The sequence below is a fragment of the Chiloscyllium punctatum genome, chromosome 30 (genome assembly GCF_047496795.1).
Source record: "Chiloscyllium punctatum isolate Juve2018m chromosome 30, sChiPun1.3, whole genome shotgun sequence".
Lineage (NCBI taxonomy): Eukaryota > Metazoa > Chordata > Chondrichthyes > Orectolobiformes > Hemiscylliidae > Chiloscyllium > Chiloscyllium punctatum.
The window spans coordinates 24,792,874-24,816,110 of NC_092768.1; the positions used below are offsets into that span (position 1 = coordinate 24,792,874).

The window sequence follows — 23,237 nt, forward strand, 5'->3', positions numbered from 1 at the left end:
ATTTGTCAGAGTGCAGTCCCAATACTGCAGCACTCCCTCAGTATTGCACTCAACTGTCAGTCTGAGTTTTTACGATCATGTCACACACTGCAAGCTCAGACCACCTACATTCTCTTCCAAATTATTAATGTACAGGATCTCAGCACAGGTCACTGCACAACACCACTAGTCACAGATCTCCAGTCAGAAAAACACATTTCCATTGCACTCATCAAACTTCTTTGTCACTTCCACAAACATCTCAATGAAGTTTGTCAGATGTGACTTCTCCTCTGCTTTGCCAGAGAATAAGATCATGGCCAATCTGATCATTCTCAAATCGACTTTCTGCCCTTAACTCCATAACCTTTGATTCGCTTCCTCATTAAAAATCTGTCCATCTGAGCCTTGTATATCCTGAATGACCCAGCCTCAACAGCCCTCTGCAGCATCAAATTCCACACAAACACTGAGAATGCTGGAGAAACCCAGCAGGTCCGGCAGCAGCTGAGATGCGAGAAATGTTTCAAATCCAGCATGACTCTTGTTCAGATCTGCTTGTGTCTGTCCAGTGGGAGGGTGTAGAAACATGTTGATTTCTGTGATGGGTTAGACAGGCTTCACAGTCCCTTTCTCACCACAGAGGCACAGCCCTGCAATGTAAAAGGGCATTCAAGAAGCTAACATGGAATTGCCTCAGCCTACTTGAAACCTAAGTCATCAACCCTTTGAAATGATCTGGAAGAATTTGTGTTTCACTGCCAATCACAAGGTATCCTACAAAAATAAAAATTGTTCGAAAAACTGAATTAGTGTCACTGGACCTAAAATGTTGTCTCGTCTTTCTCTCTACTCACACTGCCAGGTTGCTGATTCTCACCAGCAATTTCAGTTTTTGTAGCGCACCCTGGCAGTGAAAATTGAAGTTTGTAGCACACCTAGTAAATGCTGGAAATCAGAAACAAAACACAAAGTGATGGGGAAACTGTTTTCTCTGCACAGATGCTGCCACACCAATGTTCCTGGAACAGACTGACATAGAACCTTACTGTAAAATTAACCTCATCTCAAAACTCCTCATTCACTGCCACCCAGTCAAATTCAACCTCATGTTATCACTTGCATTTCATTCCACAGGCTTCAATTATACTTCTAAATCTTTTATGTGACAATTTCTCAAAAGCCTTTTCAATTCCAGGATCAAATTTCCTCTAAATCCTAATTGTGTCTTCAGTCAAAAGCTCAATCAATTCAATTAAACATCACTCGCTTTGAACAAACCCACACTGGCTTTCCTCAATTATCCAGAATTGCTTAACTGTGTTGAACATTATCCTTAACATTTCCCACTGAGGTTAATCTCACCACTGCTGAGGCTTTACATTTACACTTTATGTTAAGAAACTTAACCACTGAGAGTACTACAAAATTACATGGAAGTTTGACTGTAAAAACAATATTGCAGGGCAGGAGAGGAAAAGGGACTGGACTTGGACCGGCTGAATACTCTATCCATGTGCCTTTACAGCTTCACTGTCTGAAACATGTGTACACTCCCACTGCCCACCACATGACAATTTTCAGATAACACTAAAATAGCCGGTATTGTTGACTGTGAGGAAGGTTGTCAGAAATTGCAGCAGAACCTTGATCAGCTGGGAAAATGGGCCAAGAAATGGCAAATGGAGTTTAATATAAATGAGTTTGATGTCCTGCGTTTTGGAAAGTCAAATCAAGGTAGGTGTTTCATGATGAATGTTAGGGCCTTAACGAGTGTCGTAGAACAGAGTGACTTGGAGTTCAGGCACACAGTTCTCTGAAAGTCACAAGTCGACAGGACAATGAAGAAGGCTTTTGGCACACTGGCCTTCATCATTCAGGGCACTGAGTATAGACGTTGGGAAGTTATGTTGCAGTTGTACAGGACATGGTGAAACTGCGCTTGGATTATTGGGTTCAGTTTTGGTCACCTTGCTGTAGGAAGTATTAAACTGGAAAGTGTGCAAAAGAAGTTTACAAGGATGTCGCCTGGACTCGAGGGTCTGAGTTTTAGGGAAAGGTTGGACAAACGAGGACTTTTTAGGGCAGTGGAAACTAAGGAGGGGATACTTACAGAAGTGAATAAGATCATGAGAGGCAATGACAAGGTGAATGCACTCAGTCTTTTACCCAGAGTTGCAGAATCAAGGAAGAGAGGACATCAGTTTCCAGTTAGAGGGGAAATAATAAAAGGGACAACATTTTTACACAGAGGGTGGATTGTATGCGGAATAAGCTGCCAGTGGAAATGGTTCAGATGGGTATATTAACAACATTTCAAAGAAATTTGGAGAAATACATGAATCGGAAAGGTTTAGAAGGTTACAGGCCAAGTGCAGGGAAATGTGATAAGTGTGGATAGACCTTTTGTTTGGCATGGACCAGTTTGAGCCAGTCTGTGCTGTAGGACTCTAACAATCTCTGACACAAAGGCCCCACCAAAAGGAGCAACAACTGAATGTCTCGAGTAAACTTGGGATCATTTCCGGGCAACTAACACTCCATTGACTCGAAACAGTAAATTTTAAAACAATCCAGATGAAGTTGGAATGCGAGGTATAAGGATACATATTCTGGAGAAATTTACAAATAAAATGACAACAGGTTTACTCGCTTGGATTTATTGATGAAGTAGTTTTTAAAGAAACCTTGCTTTCACTCTAGTGAGTCACAGATGTTGATTTGGTTGAAGAAACTATTTTCAAGTTTGATCCTGCACTCCAATATAAGTTAGAATTACATAAACATAAACATTGAGAAATCTGAATAGGTTCCATGCACAGAGTGCTAGAGTAATGGCTTTTATCAAAAAGACATTTTCGTTGGAGTGACTTAAGGATTATTTCACAGGAGATAATGCTGAGAGAGCAATAACTCAGAAAGAAGTGAAAACTGTGGCTCCACCTGCATTGCAGTTTGCACCAACTGAACGGTTTCAAACATGGTTAAATATGATCTGATCTTGACATAAACGATCGGTTCACCCATCAAATCTGAAGTTTTCAAATTTTCCAAATTTTTTGAAAGAGCAGTAACATTCTGGGCAATATTTACAGACCTGAGCACAACAAGACAGTTCTTAATATTATTAAATCACTTGTGGGATACACATTACTGACACATGGTGGAAATCCAAAGAAGATCATTCTGACATTTTATTGGGATTGAGCCCAGTCCCCCTGGAAAGACTCCACTGACCCTGCAGGGAAATGGTTTGGAATCCCCCTTGGAAAGACTCCCCTGAGCCCAAGTCTGAGACCCACTGACTGATTCATCTCCAACACCGTCATGTAGCGCCACCTCCCGCCTGTGGAGCAACATTACAGGCAGGAAGGTCCCCGGGTTCCTGCAGCTCACAGCTCATTCTACCCAGTCAGTCCCTCTCTACAATTGAGCTTCTATTTGTTTCTTCTCTCCCCCTCCTTCTTTCCACCAGACTGAGACCGATCCCATCAGTTTACAGCTGGCAGGAGGCAGGGGGATGGGGTGAAATTATGGGATTTCAGTGACCTTTTATCCTGCAGATTGTCAGCGGGGCGGAGTTTTTCCCATCAATATTCCCTCCCGGACAGAAGATGGGAAAGACCCTCTCAGTGAAAGTGTGGGTGAAAGTGTGGAGATGGGACATGGTGTCCGCATTGTAAAATGACACCTGTCCAGTCTCATAGTCCAGGAAAACCCCGATCTTCCGGGGATTCACACTCGGGGAGAGGGGGGTGTCAGCGGGGGAGGTGGCAGCTAAATAACCACAGCCGGGAAACAGCCCCACAATCCAGAATCCATTCTCGGGGTTCAGTCTGATCCTCCCTTTTCTCTCCACAGACACTCGGGCCACTCCCAGACACCACCAGGTCTTCTCCCCCACCTCCACCTCCCAGTAATGTCTCCCTGATGTGAATCCCACTGATCCCAGGACACAGAGCCAGGAATCAAATCTCTCCGGGGAGTCAGGGAGTGTCTGCTCTGTGTCTCCGAGTCTTACACTGGTCCGGTCCTCAGACAGGGTGAGCCGGGGATGCGCTGTGTTCGGATCCAGAGTTAGAGAGGCTGCAGCTGGGGGAGAGATCAAATAACACCATCAGAGAGAGGGAGGGAGAGAGAGGCCAAGGAGGTTGAGGGGAGCAGGTAGTGAGTGGCTGAGTGACAGAAGGGGATAGGTGTGGAGGGGAGATAAGGTGAGTCTGAAAAGGGGATTTTTTAGGAGGGGAGCGTCAGGGAAAGAGGAGTGAGTGAAGGAGAGTTCAGTGAGTGTGGGGAGTGAAGGAATGAGGAGGAAGGATGGTTCAGGCAGAGGGCTAGGGAGGAAGGAATGAGGGACGGGAGGTGAGAGGACTCACTTGGAGGGGAGTGAGTGGGGAAATGAAGAACAGAACCCTAACCCTAACATTAACCTTATCGCAGGAGGGAGAGGAAGGTTAAAGAGAGGGGGAGCGTGAGGAGATGTGGGATAAAATATGGAGAGGTGGGAGATAAATGAGAGTGCAGGGGTGGTATGAGAAAAAGAGGTGTGGAGAATGAGGGGGATCTTAGAAGGGGATGAGCAATTGGAGGGTTAAGTGCTCAGGTGAGAGCAATGAGAAGGAGTCAAATGAGGGCTGGGGAGGGAGACAGCAGGTTGGAAGATGCAGCATCATCTGGAGAGTCAGGAGGATTTGGGAGAAGGGCGAATTGTGTGGATATGAAGTGTGATGGTAGTGGCAGGAGGGAGCTGGGGAGGGTAAACTGAAGCAGAGAGTGTGGGGGGGAGCGAGAGGCAGAGTGTGTGGCAGACGTGGAGGGAGAAGCAGTTCTAGGGGTTGGGGAATGAGACCGAGAGTGAGGGGAGAGCAGGAGAGTGTGGGACAGTAAAGGGGAGTGTAAGATGGTGGGGCCCAGTTGGGGGAGGGGAGAGTGAAGGGTCCAGGAGAGGTGGGAGAGAGTGATGGTGTTATTTGATCTCTCCCCCAGCTCCAGCCTCTCTAACTCTGGATCCGAACACAGCGCATCCCCGGCTCACCCTGTCTGAGGACTGGACCAGTGTAAGACTTGGAGACACAGAGCAGACACTCCCTGACTCCCCGGAGAGTGAACGGTATGGACAGGGTGTGAGAAGTCAGTTTGAGGGAGAGGAGAAACTAAGAGAGAGGGATGGGGTATGGAATGGAAGGGGAGATGGCTAGGTCCAGAAAGAAGTCACAAATTAGGAGGGGAGAGTGAGTAGGAGAGCGGGTGAGTAGGAACAGGGAAGGGAGAGTGAGAGGAAGGGGAGAATGAGAGGAGGGCAAAGTAATGGGGAAGTGAGCACAGGGAGGAGTGCAATAACAAAACGAAGGAAGCATGAGGGTGAGGGGAAAGGGTGACTGGAGCAGGAGGGGTCAGTAGGAAGAAGGTGGGTGAATGCAAGAGGAAGGGGAGAGTGAGGTGATATGTGTGGGTGCGAATAGGGATAGTGAGGGGAGGCAGGAGTGATGGGCAGAAAGGGAGTGGGAAGACTGGGGGTGGGTAAAGTGGGATTGCATTTGTAAGGGAGGGTTTAGGGAAGGGGGCATCACAGAGAATTGGAGAAAATGAGGGAAGGTTTTTAACCTTAGGGCATGAAATGGGATAGTAAAGAGATGCGGTAAGTGATGGAGGAGGGAATGAGTGGATGCTGAGTAAGGATGTGGGAGAGAGTGTACTGGTTTTGTGAGGGGAAAGGACTGTTTGGGATGGGGTCAAGGAAAGTGAGTGACAGGATAGAACGAGAGTGTGAGGACACGAGGTCTTCAAAATAAGTGGACATTTGAGATTTGGAGATTGAGAGAGTGAGTGGGAAGGTTGAGGGATGGAGATGCAATGAGTGAGGGGAAGAGAGAAAGGGAGGTGAGAATGAAAAGGAAGAGATGGCTGAGCTGGAGGGGAGAAATGCAGGTTCCTTTTGACCATGAGAGGAATGAGAGAGTGGGAGAGGAGAGTGAGTGGCAGGGACTGGCAGGGTATAGAAAAGGGAGGGAATGTTAAGAGTACTAGGATTTAGTCCGTATGTGGAAGCTAGAGGGGAACAAAATAAGGTCTTGTGGGGATTCTGGAGGTGAGTGAATTGGAGGATGAGGTGGAGTCTGTGAGGGGGAAAGGAGAGTAAAGATGAGGGGAATGTAGGTTGGAGAATTAAAAGGAAGGAGGGGGTCAGGTTTCGGAAGTTGATGTCTGTGGAATGTGGTGGAGATGAGTGAATATGAGGATGAGGTGGAGGAGGAGAGAGGTGGAGGTGAGACTGAAGGGGAAGGGGAGTGTGAGGAAGCAAGGTTAAAAGGGAGGGGAGAGTAAGGAGTGGGGGAATTGGTGAAGTGATTATGAAGGAATGCAGTGGAGGGGGAGGGCGAATGTGAGATAGGGGTGAGGGGCAGTGTGAGGTAGAGGGTGAGAGCAGAGTGAGGTTGATATGAGAAATGGATATGGGGAATGTGAAGGTGAGTGGGATGGAAGGTGGAGAATGCAGTGAGACCATGGTCTATCGGGCTAAGGGACAGTTAATGGCAGGTACAAACCAAGAGGAGAATGAGGTCGAGGGGAGAGTGACCGGGATGGGAAGCTGAGCTAGAGGGGACAGAGTATGAGAGGGAAAAGTGAATGCAGAATATGCAGGAGGGCAGAGAGGAAGTGGGGGGGGGGGGGGGGGGGGTTGGAAGAGGTGTGTCAGAAATGGGAGTGGGTAGTGAGCAGAAGGGAGACAATGAGAGCAGGAGAGAGTGGGGTGGGACATCAGGAGGGAATGTTGCTTAGAGGTAAGGAGTGGAGACTGAGATCCATGGAAGAGTGATGGGGAGGGAGGGTGAGGAAAATGGGGCCTGTCTGGAGACAGAATGCAGTGATGGATAGGGACAGGGAACCTGAGGAGAGCGTGACGGGCTGTGTGCACGTTCATGAGTCTGGAGGAGGGGACAAAGAGTGTAAGTGATAAGGACAGGGAAATTGGCAGCCGGGGGGGAAATGGGGAAGGAGGATGAAAATGAGGAGGATGACTCAGAGGAGGAGAACCAGGGAGAGGGGAGGAGAGAGGGAAAGGGAAATGTGTGGAGACAGGCAGAGAGTGTCTGTGTGAGTGAGGGGTGTGATGATGCTGCACCTTTAACAAGGTTAGGTTGTCCTTGTTTTTTGTCAGAGGGGCCATAAATGCATCGGTTCCCATGTACCTGGTTTCTATGGGTTTTAGGGTCAATTTGATTATAGTTAGCAGATAATGCTTCAGGCTTTAAAAGGCTTTCAAGTTTAAAAAAAACACTTGTACAATGAAAGGGGAATGGCCACTTCTACCAGCTCAGTTTGGGTTTATTCTGGTTTTTGCAAGCTGCTAATCAAAGAAACAACTCCATGCTGATCCTCTCTCTGTCTGACATCTCTCCTGGAAGAATCTGAGTTTGATGTTTCCTCTTTTTGCCAAAAGGATGTTGCAAATATTTGGAACAGCATCATTAAGTTGCGAGAGAGTCGACTAGTTTTTTTTAAATAGTTATATTATTCTAAATTTGGTTTTCTTTAGTTCATGTGTAAATAAGTACTGCTTTGTTTAAAAGTGTGTGGTTGGGCCATCTGCATCCCTCCTGGAATATCCACTATACATCTGTAGAAAACAATTGGAAATGTTATGGTCTGGGCTACCTTCTTGAAATGTTTTGAGGGATTCTAGCCTGATCCATAACAGGAGAGTGAAGAGTCAGGATGTGAGTGTTCGGGAGTTGGAGTGAGGTGGGAGAGTAATTGGAGAATAGGCTGGAAGAGAAAATGAGGGGAAGTGCGAGTGAGAGGGGAGAGTGAGTACGAGTGGATATGAGGGTAAGAGGACCAGGGGAGTGATGTGTTTGATGTCGGTGCAGGATGAGTGTAAAATGTGAGGAGGAAGAGGGGTAAGGGGAGTGTGATTGACATCGGAGCATGGAGGAAGTGGGGTGTAGGATGGAGTGGTGGAGGGGAGAGTGACAAAGAGGGGTAAATGAAGGACAAGTTTAAGAGGTGGGGCATTATTAAAAGGTGTTGCTTTGTTAGAGGTAGTAAGTGAGGTTGAAGTGGGAGAGGAGATGATGTGGGGAAGGCAAGAATGAGGCCAGAGTGATGTGAGGGGGACAGGAGTCTTCACAAGGAAGAATTTTTAAAATCAGCATCACTTAAACAGAGAATACCTGCAGAATTGCAATTTACGGAATGAGCGTTTGAGTCAGAAAACGTTAGTCTGCAGGAACAGTGAGTAATTTAGAGGGTTAATGGGAGGTTAACCTTTATGTCGAGAGAAACTGAACATTGCAGTAAAAAAAATCTCATAGTTATAGGGAGAACCAGAGAGTCCGCTTCTTGAGTAATAAGAGTAAAAATCAAGTGAAGCTGTCATCGTCCCAGAGGGTGCTCTCTGATCTGAGAGAGATTGAAAGGCTGGTGCTGAGTTTATTGTCAGTGGCACCATCCTGTATTGAAGGGGCAAAGATGAGAAGACAGGATCTTCACAGTGTAGTAATTGAACCTGCATGTTACTGTTACCTGTATCACACAGCAGCTGTCCAGCCAACTGAGCTAACCAATCTACATTAGCTAGCAAGTAATACAGCATCAAATGAGGTCCTTCAGCACCTTGTGACCTTGATTAGATTAGATTACATTACAGTGTGGAAACAGGCCCTTCGGCCCAACAAGTCCACACCGACCCGCCAAAGTGCGGCCCACCCATACCCCTACATTTACCCCTTACCTAACACTACGGGCAATTTATCATGGCCAGTTCACCTGACCTGCACATCTTTGGACTGTCGGAGGAAACCAGAGCACCCGGAGGAAACCCACACAGACACGGGGAGAACGTGCAAACTCCACACAGTCGCCTGAGGCGGGTATTGAACCCGGGTCTCTGGCGCTGTGAGGCAGCAGTACTAACCACTGTGCCACCGTGCCGCCCACCGTGCCAGTCATCAAGAGCCTCTCAATGTCTATTCCATTTTCCAGCAGTGAGGGAACTTGGGGAAATAAATATTGATGTCTTGAAAAAAGTTATAGGGAGTAGCTGAATAGGCTGGGACTTTTTTCCCTGGAATGTTGGAGGCTGAGCGGTGACCTTATAGAAGTTCATAATATGATGAAAGGCATGGATAGGGTGAATAGCCAACGTATTTTCCTCAGGTTAGGTGACTCGACAGCTAGAAGGAATTAGTTTAAAGTGAGATGGAAAAGGTTTAAATAGAACCCAAGGGGTAGATTTTTCACGCTGAGGGTGACGTGTGTATGAAATAAGCTGCCAGAGGGAGTGGTGGAGGTGGGTGTAATTACAACGTTTAAAAGGCATCTAGATGGAGATATGAATAGGAAAGGGTTTGGAGGGATATCGGCTAAATGCTGTCAAATGGGGCAAGGTCTGTTTGGGATATCGGATCAGTGTGGTCTCATTGGATGGAAGAGTTTGTTTCCATCCTTTATGACTGTATAACTCCACCTGAATAATTTTCTAAATTCTGCAAAGATTTCCGTTTCCTTTCAGGCAGTGAGTTCCTGATGCCGACTGCCATCTGGGGGAAAAATGTTATCCTAATTCCCCTTGAAAACTCCAGCTCCTTCTCTTAAATCTATGTACTTGTTATTACCCTCCTGTCAACCCAAACTGTAATCCTCATAACTTACTGCACCTTTATCAGGTTTTCCCATCAGCCTTCTCTGCTACAATGAAAACATCCCCAGCCGATCGAGTCTGACTTCCGTGGTGAAACGCTCTAGCCCAGGCAACATCTTGGTGAATCTCAGCTGTTCCAGCCCTGCCCTGTCTCCTGTTGGATTTTCTGTACACTGCCTTAAGAAGATCAAGGGGAGATATTTGAAGAATTCTGTGCTGTTTCAGCCCGTCACAATCTGCCTGTCCCAGTTCATCATGGGGAAGCTGAATTCCCTGATATTATTAACATTTTGCTTTTGCACTTCTCTGAGATTTCATTTCCTACATGGGGAGACTACAGCATTCAGGAGTCAGTATTGAGTTCAATAATGTTAGGGCTTGAACACCTTCTTCCATGTCCTTTACCAATGGAGACACCCCAGGCCCTATCATGACATGAGCTACTTTCAGTGCAGCCAGCCCTATTTCACCTCCTTATAGTCCCCAGTGTCATATTTTCTGTCTCCCTGCCTCACCATTATTCATCCCTTTGTCTGTCTGACTGTCTTTCTCTCCTTCTGGGCTCTGTCACCACTGATGTTATTTTTATTTCTTGACAAACTCTCCCCCCACACTTCCACCTGGATACCCTACTTTCAGCAAGTCTACTACCTTTTTCCAGGCACCATCAACTTCTGTAGGAGAGTCACTGGATCAGAAAACCTAACTCTGCTTTCTCTCCATTGGTGCTACCAGAGCTGCTGAGTTTTTATCATAGATTCTGATTTGGTTTCATATTTACAGTATCCACAATTCTTTATTTTATTTTCTTGTTAATTGTGTTGATGTGAAGTGCCTTGTATTATTGATATCCAGAAGGGAAAGTAAGAATAAATATGAGGAGGGAGGGTGATGTAGAGTGGTAGGGGAGAACATGAGATTATTAACCAGTGAGATTTGGAGTAATGGGGATTTAGAGCTGGGAACTAATATAGAGGGAACATCAATGGAGTAGCAGAGCCAGGTGGAGGGGAGAGGTAAGGTTGGAGTGTGGGGCAGAAGGGAGAGTGAAGTGAAACAGAGCATAAAGCTGAGGGTGAGAGTGACAGTAATGGGAACTGACATAAATGGGCATTGTGGGATAGAAGGGGAAGGGAGAATGAGAGTGAGGGAAGAGACAGAGCGCGAGGACAATCTTCTTTGTGACCTCTTCAAAAATCTCAATCACATCAGTGAGTCATGTTTTCCCAATCTCAAAGCCATGAAGGTAATCATTGCCTTTCCGAATACATGGTAACACGCCCTCAGAATCCCCTGCAACAACTTACCCACCAATGACGTCAGGGTCATCAATCACCTCGCTTTACCTTACCGCATTTCTTAAATAATGGCACAACATTAAGAATCCATATTGCCTCATCTCACCCTTGCTGATTGATGATGCAAATATCTCAGCAATGGGCCCTGCAATCTCATCTTGAGCTTCCTACAAAGTTCAAAAGGTATAAAAGGGACTTAACAGGCAATTTTTTTCGTGCAGATGGAGGTGTGTGTACAGAATAAGCTGCCAGAGGAAGTGGTGGAGACTGGTACAATTACAGCATTTAAAAGGCAACTTGATGGGTATATGAATAGCATTTCGAGGGTATGTGGGCCAACTGCTGGCAAATGGGACTACATTAAGTTAGGATACCTGGGCAGCATGGACAAGTTGGACCAAGTGGTCTTTTTCTGTGCTGTATATCTCTATGACTCTATAAATCTGATCAGGTTCCAGGTGCTTATCTGCACCTCCACTACTGTAATATGGACTCTTCATGACATCACTATTTAGTTCCTTAACTTCCAGTCTTTCTACACAGCAAAACACTGACATGACATATTCATTTAGCATCTCACCCATCTCCTGTAGTTCCATACATACACATCCTCTTTGATCTGTAAGGGGCCCTATTCTCTCCCTAGTTATTATTTTGCCCTTAGTGTTGGTACAATCTCTTTGGATTCACTGAATGCTATTCACCAAAACTATCTCAAGCCCTGTTTTTGCCGTCTTGATTTCCTTCTAATTATACAACTACTGCTCTTATACACCTCACGGGATTCACTCCATTCCAGCTGTCAATAGCTGGCAAATGCCTCCCTATTTTTCTTGACCAGAGCCTCAATTTCTCTAGTCCTGCCAATTTTGCAATTCTCACTAATTGGAACATACTGTCTCTGACATCCCGTTATCTCCCTCTATCTGTGAACAGTTTGCCGCAATCAATGTTTGAAAGTTTCTGCTTAATACCATCAAATTCTGGATCTTTACTACAATTTAGAACCTTCAATTTTAGTTTTGGTCCATCATTTTCCATAACTGTTTTCAAACTAATGGAATTATTATCACTTGCCCCAAAGTGTCCCACTGCTGACAGCTCAGTCATTAGCCCTGCCCTATTTCCCAAGACAAAGTCATGTTTTGCTCTTTCTTTAAAGAGTTATAGATTCACAGAGATGTACAGCACAGAAACAGAGTCTTCAGTCCAACTCATCCATGCCGACCGGATATCCTAAACTAATCTAGTCCCATTTGTCAGCACTTGGCCCATATCGCTCTAACGCTTTCATTCAAATATACCCATGTAAATGGCTTTTAAATGTTGGAATTGTATCAGCCTCCACCACTTCCTCTGGCACTTAATTCCACACATGCAGTAGTGGAAAGATTACCCCTTACTTCCCTTACAAATCTTTCCCCTCTCACCCTAAACCTATGCCCTCAAGTTCTGGACTCCCCCACCTCCACCTTGTCTATTTACCCCATCCATGCTTCTCATGATTTTATAAACTTCTATAAGATCACCCCTCAGCCTCCAGACCTGCAGGGAAAACAGGTGATCCACATATTGAATAAGAAATTTTTCTTGGACACACTTAGATTCCTCTCTATCCAATTCCTTAACACATCAGCATTTCCATTCTGTGTTTGGACAGTTAAAATCCCTTATCATTACAACAGTATTAATCTTACAGCTATCGGATGTCTCCCTCCATGTTGCTTCCTAATTTCCCACTGTCTGTTTGAGGGCTTGTACGACAATCCCAATGAGGTAATCATCCTTTGCTTATTTCTTAGTTACCCCAATATAACTTCCCACGATGGTCTCCAGGAATATCCTCCTGAAGTATAGATATCATGTTATACTTAATTAAAAATGCCACTGCCTTGAGCCATGTTTCATCACTAATGCTATGAGATCCCAATCCCATGTTCCCAAACTGTCAGGCCTCTTGCATTAAAATAAATGCAGCTTAATTGCTCAGTTTTACCTCATTCTCTTATGTACTGCTGCCTACCTTGATGTATTTTTCAACTACATCAGCCTCAGTTCTATTTCTGTTCTCACCATCTCTTTGAGTCCCATCATCACACCCCTCCCCCCTTACTAGTTCAAAGCCTCCTGAGTGGCACTGGCAAATCTCTCCATCAGGCTATTGATTCCCTTCTAATTCAGGTGCAACTCATCCTTCTTATGCAGGTCACTTCCACCCCAGCAAAGTTCCTAATGATCCAAAAATTTGAATTCCTACTCAATACATCAGCTCCTCAGCCATACATTATTCTACCCTATCCTCCTATTCCTGCTGTTACTAGCACATGGTAGCAGTAGTAATCCAGATATTATTACCCTCAAGGTCCTCTTTTTAATCTCCTGCATCACTATTAGGAAAAGTGCAATGCATACGTTCCTTTGGTGTCGGTGAATTTTTACATCACAACTAATAACATCAGAACTGATAGCTTTCTCATCATCGCAATGCTTTTCTGTGAGCTCACTGTTCACAGATTGATTCTCTCATATCCTACATTACGACCGTGAATATTCCACAAAAACACTTCAATGGTACAGAAACACTTTGGGCTATACAGTGAGCACACAGACGATATTTACTCTGTAATAATTTCCGTGTTACCAGGAGTTTAGTTAATTATTCACATGGTTACTCATTGCTCCTTTGTTTTCCACTTGGCCCCAATTTCCCAACATCCCAAAGCATACCCTTCTCTCACCTGGAAGTGATAGCAGTTTCCTAGATACCTGCTCACTCTTGTCAGACCACCCAGCACATTCTCATATTCCAAACCCTTGGAAAATTGACCAAGAACATTGCACTTAATCACAATCCTTATACTGAATTGGACCTCTGATCAATTTTCTTGAAGTAGACATTGGGTTTATTGCTTGATTAATGTGGTTAGTCTTAATATTGGAACAGTGGCTCAATGATTAGCACTACTGCCTCACAGCACCAGGGAGCTCAGTTCAATTCCAGCCACACGTGATTGTGTGAGGTTTGCAAATTCTTCTAACCCAGCATAGGTTTCTGCCCACAGTCCAAAGATGTGCAGCTTGTGCCCATTGTGTCCAAGGATGTGCACGCTAGGTGGATTAGCCATGGGAAATGTACAGTTACAGGGATGTGGTGAGGGGTTGGGTCCTGGTGGGATGCTGTTCAGAGGGTCAGTGTGGACTCAATGGGCTGAATAGCCTGTTTCCACACTGGATGATTTCTGTGATTCTATCAGCCTCACTACATGCAAGCTGGCTTTTCACCCACCCCTTATGGAAGATTATAAATATCTCTGCCTTGTTTAACATTTGACTATATTAAACCTATAGATATTTATCAGGCTCAGCATGTCTGGCAGCATCTGTGGAGCAAAATCAGTTAGTGTTTCAGATCGCGTGATGCTTCCTCAGAACTGATGGTCGCTAGGAAAATGTTGGTTTATATGCAGAAGGTTGGGGGATGTGTGGTAAAGAGTAAACAACAGTGGGCATAGACCCCACACAAACAAAAGAGCAGTTAAACAGACAAAGGAGTTGATAATGATCTGGTTAGGAGGGTGATTGACAGATGATGGACACTGTTCGTGGCTAACAATGGTTTGTGTGTCATGGCAGACTCTGTGATAACAAAGCCTGGTTGTGTGGGGTGGGGTAAGGTCATGTGAGGCTCAGACCCCAAAGTTATTGAATTCGACATTGAGTCTGGAAGGCTGCAGAGTCCCCTGGTGGAAAATGAAGTGCTGTTCTTACAGCTTGCATTGAGCTTCACTGGAGCACTGCAGCAAGCCTGAGACAGAGATGTTGGACAGGGAACAGGGTGGTGTGTTAAAAGGCAACTGTAAGTTCAGGGTCTTTTGTGGCAAATGGAATGCAAGTGTTCTGTAAAGTAATCACACAGTCTACATTTAATTGTAGAGGAGGCCATATTGTGAGCAGCGAATGCAGTAGGCTAGATTGTGAGAAGTGCAGGTAGGTAGAAGATATGTTTGGGACCATGGTTACTAACTGATGAAGGAGGAAGTAAACGGACAGATGTTGCACCTCAGCTATTGCTGGGGAAGGTGCCATGAGGCTCTGAGGTGTTATTGGAAATCACTAGGGTGTCCCAAATGATATGGTTGTCAAGGGAGGGGAGGCATGTATTGTCTAATGGTGGTATCTTACTGGAGGTGGCGGAAATGGCAGCTGATGATCTCCTGGATGTGGATGCTATTTGGATTGTAGGTACTGACAAGTGGGACCATATCACTGTTGCGGAGGGAAGAGAGGTGGTAAAGGCTAAAGTGCAGGAGGTGGGTCAAACCTGGCTGACGACCCTGTTAACAACAGTGCTGGGGAACCATTGGTTGAGGATCATCAGAACAAATGCGACGGAGGCAGAGTAACTGGGAGAATATAATGGAGTCTTTTCAGGAAGCAGGGTGGGAGGATGTACAGTCCATGTAACTATTGGAGTTGGTGGGTTCATTGTGGATATTAGTGGCCAGTCTATCTCCACAAATAGAAACAAACATGTTGAGGTAGAGGAGGGAGGAGCTAGAGATAGACCAGGTGAAGGTGAGAGTGGGGTGGAAGTTGCAAACAAATTTAATAAATTTTTCCAATTCCGGATGAGACAGGGAGGCAGCAGTGTGCTCTGTGCTCTCAGATCCAACCCTGGCTTTGTTATTAAGCCTGCTGATCAGGGTGGTGTTGTAGTAGTCAGCAGACTGACCTCGACATTGCAGAAGCTCAGATACCTCTCAAATACCTCCTCCTTATCAGCCCCTAGCCTGTGACCCCATGATAAAATATCAGGCCATTGTGTCAAAGACGGTCACCAACCTCATTTCATCTGGGGATCTGCCCACAAAACCACTGCCTCCAAGCTGATAGTGCCCCAGCCCCGTACAGGTCACTTCTACCTCCTTCCCAAAATGCACAAACAGAACTGTGCTGGCAGGCCCATTCATTCTGCCTGCTCCTCGCCCACAGAACTCATCACTCCCTACCATGACTTAGTCGTGTGTGCCCTGCTCCAGTCCCTGCTCAGTTACATCCGCCATTTCTCTGACATTTTACGCCAGTTCCAAAATTCTCAGTTTGCAGGAAGTAAAATGTTTCCAGGGAGAGTCTCTTGCAATCCCTTTATACCTCCATCCCCCACCTGGATGGTCAAAGGGCTCTCCATTTCTTCCTGAAACAAAGGCCTGAACGGTCCCCATCCCCCCCAAGATCCTCCTCCGCTTGGCTGAGCTCGCCCTCAACGTCAACAGCTTCTCTTTTAACTCCCCTCATTTTCTTCAGGTCAGAGGGGTGGCCATGAGTACCCACATCAGCCCCAGTTTTGCCTGTCTTTTTGTGGAGTATGTGGCATATTCCTTGGTCCATTCCTATTCTGGACCCCAACCACAAGGCTTTCTTGACAGTATAATCAGTGCTACCTCCCTCTCTCGTCTGGATTTGGAAAAGTTTAACTATTTTGTTTCCAATTCCACCCCACTCTCACCTTCACCTGGTCGATCTCTGACTCCTCCCTTCTCTTTCTCAACATCTCTGTTTCTATTTCTGGAGATAGACTGGCCACCAGTGTCCACTATAAACGCACCAACTCCCACAGTCACCTAGACTGTACATCCTTGCACCCTGCTTCCTGTAAAGATTTCATTTTATTCTCCTGGTTAATCCATCTCCATTGCATTCATTCCGAGGGTGCTAACTTAAACAAGGGAGCCTCTGAAATATCCACCCTCTTCCTGAACCATGGATTCCCCAGCACTGTTGTTGACAGGGCCCTCAACTGAGTCCAACCCATCTCTGGCATTTCAGCCCTCACTCCCTCTCTTCCCTCCTGCAACATAAGATTCCCCTTGTCCTTACTTACAATCCCACCAACATCCACATCCAGAAGATCATTAGCCACAATTTCTGACACCTCCAGCAAGATGCTACATTAGACACATATTCCACAGGATTTAGTGCATCGCCTTCCACAGGGACTGTTCCCTCCAGGACATCGTGTTCTACTCTTCCCTCACTCCCAACAGCCCTCAATAGCCTCATAGCACCTTCCCCTACAACTGAAGAAAGTGGAAGACCTATCCATTTACTTCCTCCTTCCTCAATATTCAAGAGCTTTATCTGCACTTCACATGATCTAATCTACTGCAATCACTGCTTACAATGTGGTCTCCTCGACATTAGGGAAATAAAGTATAGACTGGGTGACCACTTTGCTGAACACTTGCATTCTGCCTGTAAAAAAGACCCTGAGCTTCCAGTTGCTTGCCACTTTAACACATCATCCTGTTGCCTGGCCAACATCTCGGTCTCGGCTTGCTGCAGTGCTTCAGCAAAGCTCAGCGCAAACTAAAAGAACAACACGTCATTTTCCACTTCCAGATTCAATACTGAGTTCAATTATTTTAAGGTCTGAGCTCTCTCATATTCTTACCTTAACTCCCGACAGATCAGGCCTCATTTTGCAGTGTCTGCTATTACACACAACTCATTGTTCGACAAAAACCATCCCCATTAACAGCTACTCACCCTCTGAGCCAGATTATTATCAATTCTTTTGACTGTCCAAATGCTCTTCTGTGTCTTTGGGCTCTATTCCCACTTATCGTACAGTCCTTAGCCCATTCCCCACCAAAGGTACAAAACCTGCCAATTTACCTGCTCTCTCCTCGGTATTCAAGGGCCCAACACACCATCTGAGTGAAGCAGCACTTTACCTGCACTTCACACTGTCTAGTCTAGTTCATTCTCTGCTCGCAATGTGGTCTCCTCTACACTGGGCAAACGAAGCATACACTGGGTGACCACTTTCCAGAACATCTAAGTTCTGCCACTTTAACACACTGCCCTGTTCTCTGGCCAACATCTCTGCTTTTCAAGCAACTTCTGTTTTTGTTTCTCATGCAATCCCTGTTAGACATGTGCCCACTAACACTGGCTGTTTAATGTCTACGTCTTCCTAATTAGTAATCTAATCTAATCTGATATTGTGATAAAAACTGTTCCTCCAATGTCACTCCAGATGGAGCTAGTCCAGTCTCCTCTAGAATTCCTGGTTCCATGCTCTATTCCTCTGGTTAGACAGAACCCTTCACTGCTCTGATACACAGAGCTGATGGCTCCAGACACTGATCCAAATGAAACACAGCAAGTAAAATGTTTCCAGGGAGAGTCTCTTGGAATTAAGAACAGGGATAGTCAGCATGACTTTGTGCATGGCAAATCATGTCTCACGAACTTGATTGAGTTTATTGAAGAAGTAACAAAGAGGATTAATGAAGGCAGAGTGGTGGACGTCATCTATATGGACTTCACTGAGCCATGCAACAAGGTTCACCATTGAGACTGATTAGCAAAGTTAGACCTCATGGAATACAAGGAGAACAACTCATTTGATAGAGAACTGGCTCGAAGGTAGAAGACAGAGGGTGGCAGTAGAGGATTGTTTTTCAGACTGGAGGCCTGTATCCAGTGGTTTGCCACAAGTATCTGTGCTTGGTCCACTATTTTTCATCATTTATATAAATGATTTGGATGTGAACATTGGAGGTAGAGTTAGTAGGTTTGCAGATAACACCAAAATTGGAGGTGTAGTAAAAAGGTTACCTCAGATTACAACAGGATCTTGATCAGACGGGCCAACGGCTGAGGAGTGGCAGATGGAGTTTAAGTTCAAGAATTGTGAGGTGATGCATTTACGTAAAACAAATTAGTGCAGCACTTTTACTCTTAATGGTAAAGTCCTCGGGAATATTGCTGAACAAAGAGACCTTGGAATTCAGGCTTAAAGCTCCTTGAAAGTAGACTCACAGGTAGATAGGATACTGAAGAAGGCATTTGGTTCACTTTCCTTTATTGGTCACAGTACTGAATTTAGGAGTTCAGAGGTCATAGTATAGCTGTACAGGACATTATTTAGGTCACTTTTGGAATATTGCATGCAATTCTGGTCTCCTTCCCTATCGGAAGGATGTTGTAAAACATGAAAGGGTTCAGAAAAGATTTACAAGGATGTTGCCAGGGATGGAGGGCTTGAGCTGCAGGGAGAGGCTAAATAGTCTGGGGTTATTTTCCTTGGAGCATTGGAGGCTGAGGAGTGAATTTATGGAGGTTTATAAAATTGTGAAGTGCATGGATAGGATACAAGGTCTTTCCGCTAGTATGAGGAGTCCAGAACTAGACGACATAGGTTTAGGGTGAGAGGGGAAAGACATAAAAGGGACCCGAGAGGCAACTTTTTCACGCAGGTGGTAGTGCGTGCGTGGAATTAGCTGACTGAGGAACTGGTGGATGATTGTACAATTATATCATTTAAAAGGCTTCTGGAAGGGTATTTGAATAGGAAGGGTTTAGAGGAATATGGGCCAATTGCTGGAAAATGGGACAGGATTATGTTAGCATAACCTGGACATGGACGAGCCAGACAGAAGGATCTGTTTCTGTGCTCGACATCTCTTTGATTCTATAACTATCAATTTCCCAGGGCAGAAATGACTAACACGAGGGGTCATAGTTTTAAGCTGGTTGGAGGAAAGTATAGAGGGGATGTCAGAGGCGGGTTCTTTACACAGAGAGTTGTGAGAGCATGCGTTGCCAGCAGCAGTTGTGGAGGCAGGGTCATTGGGGACATTTAAGAGACTCCTCAACATACATATGGTCACAGAAATTTGAGGGTGCATACATGAGGATCAGTGGTTGGCACAACATCGTGGGCTGAAGGGCCTGTTCTGTGCTGTACCATTCTATGTTCTATGTTCTAATTTGAAGATGCCTTGGAAACCCCTGCACAACTGGATTTATCATCAGGAAAATGAATACACATGTTTACCTGGGTGAATGGTGTGTATCATTTCTCTCCAGACTGTGCAGAGTAAAGGGACAGTGAACTGTCCGAGAGACAGAGAGCCATCAGCAGCTAAGAGTGTCTTCACTTCATCACTAATCCTGTAAACATTAAACAGGTGACATTAGAAATGCTGCTTCATTAGAATATTTATGGAATAATTTAAATATTCAAGCTTTCAGCATTGTTCATGTTTGAGTGAATGGGCTAGAAAAAGTGAAATATTCATCTTATTTTTGTAACTGATTGAACAAGAATTTGATAATGAAAGGAAAAGGTTTGGAAAACACCCAGGTCCAGAGAAAGGCCCGTGTCCCGATAACAGATTAGTTACAGGGACATCATACACCTCAGGAGATGGTATACATTTTCCCCATCCCCTTGCAATATTATAAGCAGAGCTTGTGGAACAGACACAAAAAACTTAACAACTAAATGCCTCCTGTCTAACTGTGTAACATATGGGTCTCGCAACCCTCTGAGAATCCTGCTCCTCTACTTCCAGCCTCTTGACCATCTCTGATTTGTCGCTCCCCCCATTGGAGGTTGGACCTTCAAGTGCCAAGACCCTCAGCTCTGGAATTGCCTCCCAGAGCCTCTCCATTTCTCTATTCCTTTTTCCTCCTTTAAGATGCACTAAATCCTGCACCAATCATCTGGATTCATATATCGGTGTCATTTTGATTTTATTCACTTCCGAAAGCTCCTGTGAAACAGCTCGAGACGTTCGAGGTGCTCTTTAAACACAGAAAAGTATTGCAGTCAAAACGTTAAACAGCAAGTTTGTACTCTTTAAAGGCAAGAACATAATGTATTTTAAACTCTCCCTTCTGACCGTCTGGGGTTGGTCAGGAGCCATGCAGGAACAGGAATGGCCATTCACTAGAAATGTGAGCTGAATGTCTCTCTCATGGTCAGAAAGAAGGTCAGGGTGACACAAACAACCCAAATCAGGACAGTGATCACTTCCAGCCTGAGAACCAGGTCGCATCATTTACATGCATCTTGTCATTGTTTACAATATTGCAGAACAGTTTTATAAAATCTAATAAGGTTCAAATCTGTAACAAACGTTTTTTAGAATAACGCTTGTGTATGAACCATAACTGGAGTTATTGCCGCCCAATAAATGACTCTTTAAAGCGGCCACAATAACCAGGAAATAGCCCCATAATAACCTGTCACTAAATTGTTGAGCAAATTGTGCAGAGTTTCAGTGAAGAGCATGTCCTACCTTCTCTTCCGATAAGCTTCCTCCTGAAAGAAATGAATCACAAACAGTGAGGATGGCAGTAACAGATTTCAGGAGGAGACAGACACGCTGCTGAAATGAGCAGACACAACACGGGAGTGTGACGTGATACATTTTGGAAGGAAGATTGAGGAGAGGGTAAAATAAACTGGAACTAGCCATCAGTCTCGCTCACGGACACAGTGACTCTCACACTCCCACTGTAACAAACACACATGGAATTGGAACTGGATTACAGTGGGAATTCCAAGAGATAATTAAACTTGGGGAACACGGAGCATGGAGATAATAACTAAGCAACTGTTAAGATCACCACCCATTCCTGGAAGTAATGCATCAGACAGTGTAGAAGAGTTTCATTCAGTGACAGCATCGCAATACTCCAGTCACAGATTGATTGGATTCTATATTTTCTTGTAAATTTCTTTATTAATAAAACAATTCATACTTTTTTGTAACTGGGTGAAAGCTCCATTACCTTACCTGGAATATAATCCCTCACCTTCAGAAATATCAGCTCATCTTTCTGCTCCATCTGACTCTGCAACTTTGAGAGTTTCTGCTCAATAGAATTTAAATACTCCTGAATCTCTTGAAGGTTTTTCTCCATTGGTTCTACAATCCTCTCCTCTTCTTCCCTGAGATCTCTGAGTAAACGCTGCTCTTTCTCAGTGAGAATCTGGTGCATTTTAGTGAACTCGGATGTGATGTGGGTCTGCAGACTGCTCGCCTGTTCCTACCAAATGAAATGTGAAACCTCATTAACGTCCCGCGATAAAGGGAACAAAACTAACCCAGATCCCAGAGAATCAGCACAGGGAGAGCTCACCCTCACTTCGGAAATCTTCCGTTTCTGGGTCAGTTCCGTTTGTTGAACCGCCGATTTCTTCTCTGTGAGAGAATCTAAGGAAGATTTCAGTTTATTCTAGAATGGGGAGAGAAATTGCAGAGTTAGATGTGTTAGGTCAGGTGTTCGATATGTGATGAAACGCGCAGATTATAAAGTATTCTCTCTTTTACCTTGTAGATTTCAACAGCCTCATTTATCGGCCGGAAGTTGTGAGTTTTGTGTTCCCGCGAATCTCTACAAATCAGACAGATCAATTTCTTGTCAGTTTCACAAAACAGTTTCAGATCTTCCTGATGTTTCTCACAGTGAGGTTTACTTTCCTTCTCTTTCGGATCCAGTTTTAATTTTCGAGCCTCCTCGGCCAGATTCGCTAAAGCCCGATTTACCCTGAGGTTTCTTTCCGGAAACCCCTCTCTACATTCCGGGCAGGAGTTTGCCTCCTTCTTTTCCCAACTCTGAGTGATACAGGAGCGACAGAAGTTGTGTCCACAATCCAGTGTAACCGGATCGGTGAAGAAATCCAGACAAATGGGACAAATTGTCTTCTCGGTCAGTCTGAGAAGTTTCCGTCTGGAAGCCATGATCAACCTTAGCGCTTCCTGATTTAAACCGCTCCCAGGTTCCTGCGCAGGTTCAGGTGATCGATTTCCCGATGAATTTCAGTACAAACAATGGTTACTTTAAACTTGATCCTCCATATATTCAAACATGCATATACTGAAGAAGAAACACAACTTGAGCCGGGACTTGAACTTGAACCTTAGACGGGAGGGTGAAGACCCACAGAATGCTGTCCCTTGGGGGAGGGACAGAGAGACAGAGAGAGATAGTGGGGGAGGGGGGGGGGGTGAAGATGGGCGGGGAGCGAGTTTTCCCTAAATTTTGCTGCCGACTGAACTCACTGCCCATTACAAATCCGGTCTGGAGCAACCCGGTGTAAGATCCAGATCACTGAACTGGATTGTGTGAATGATTGCACCCGCTCGCCCTCAAACACAAAGTATTAGATATCGAGATAGTGAGATGACAGTTAAGGAGGCAGTCTGTCTGGGGATCCGATCTGTAAGACTCTTACGTTTAAGTATCGTCCTTCACGACACTAAGAATTACCAAGGTAACAATCACACAACACCAGGGTACAGTCCAACAGGTTTATCTGGAAGGACAGGCTTTCGCTGCTCCTTCGTCAGGGAGCTACTGGGGCAGGATCACAGGACACAATTTTTTGTAAAAGAAGAAAATGTCACACAAATGTTGCGATGTACTGAGCAAACCTCGATTTCTGTTAACTCTTTAATCACTTAAAACGGGTTGCAGGTTTCGGTCGATTCATATGCAAATCCGAGAATTTGATT

General features: G+C 45.0%; 1 protein-coding gene across 2 annotated transcripts; it reads right to left on the reverse strand.

The window, feature by feature from the left end:
* Nucleotides 1–2,635: 2,635 nt before the first annotated feature.
* LOC140455316 (zinc-binding protein A33-like) lies at nt 2,636–22,720 on the reverse strand. Of its 2 annotated transcripts, none has more exons than XM_072550096.1 (6): nt 22,053–22,720; nt 21,868–21,957; nt 21,535–21,768; nt 21,015–21,037; nt 19,766–19,881; nt 2,636–4,071 (listed from the first exon to the last, which is right to left on the reverse strand). In XM_072550096.1, exons 1-6 carry the CDS (start codon nt 22,461–22,463, stop codon nt 3,521–3,523), a joined length of 1,425 nt encoding a protein of 474 aa, XP_072406197.1. In that variant the 5' UTR covers nt 22,464–22,720; the 3' UTR covers nt 2,636–3,520. The 2 variants fall into 2 exon arrangements, with proteins under 2 accessions (XP_072406197.1, XP_072406196.1); XM_072550095.1 differs by having other exon boundaries at nt 21,862–21,957; nt 22,053–22,719.
* Nucleotides 22,721–23,237: the final 517 nt, after the last annotated feature.

Bases quoted from the DNA above. Each gene is read 5' to 3' on its own strand.
- LOC140455316 (XM_072550095.1), bottom strand. From the start codon at position 22,463: ATGGCTTCCAGACGGAAACTTCTCAGACTGACCGAGAAGACAATTTGT. The intron at 21,958-22,052 runs GTAAAAGAGAGA...TCCCCATTCTAG, and splicing joins AGGCTGTTGAAATCTACAAG to AATAAACTGAAATCTTCCTT. The intron at 19,882-21,014 runs GTAGGACATGCT...TAATGTTTACAG, and splicing joins GAAGCTTATCGGAAGAGAAG to GATTAGTGATGAAGTGAAGA.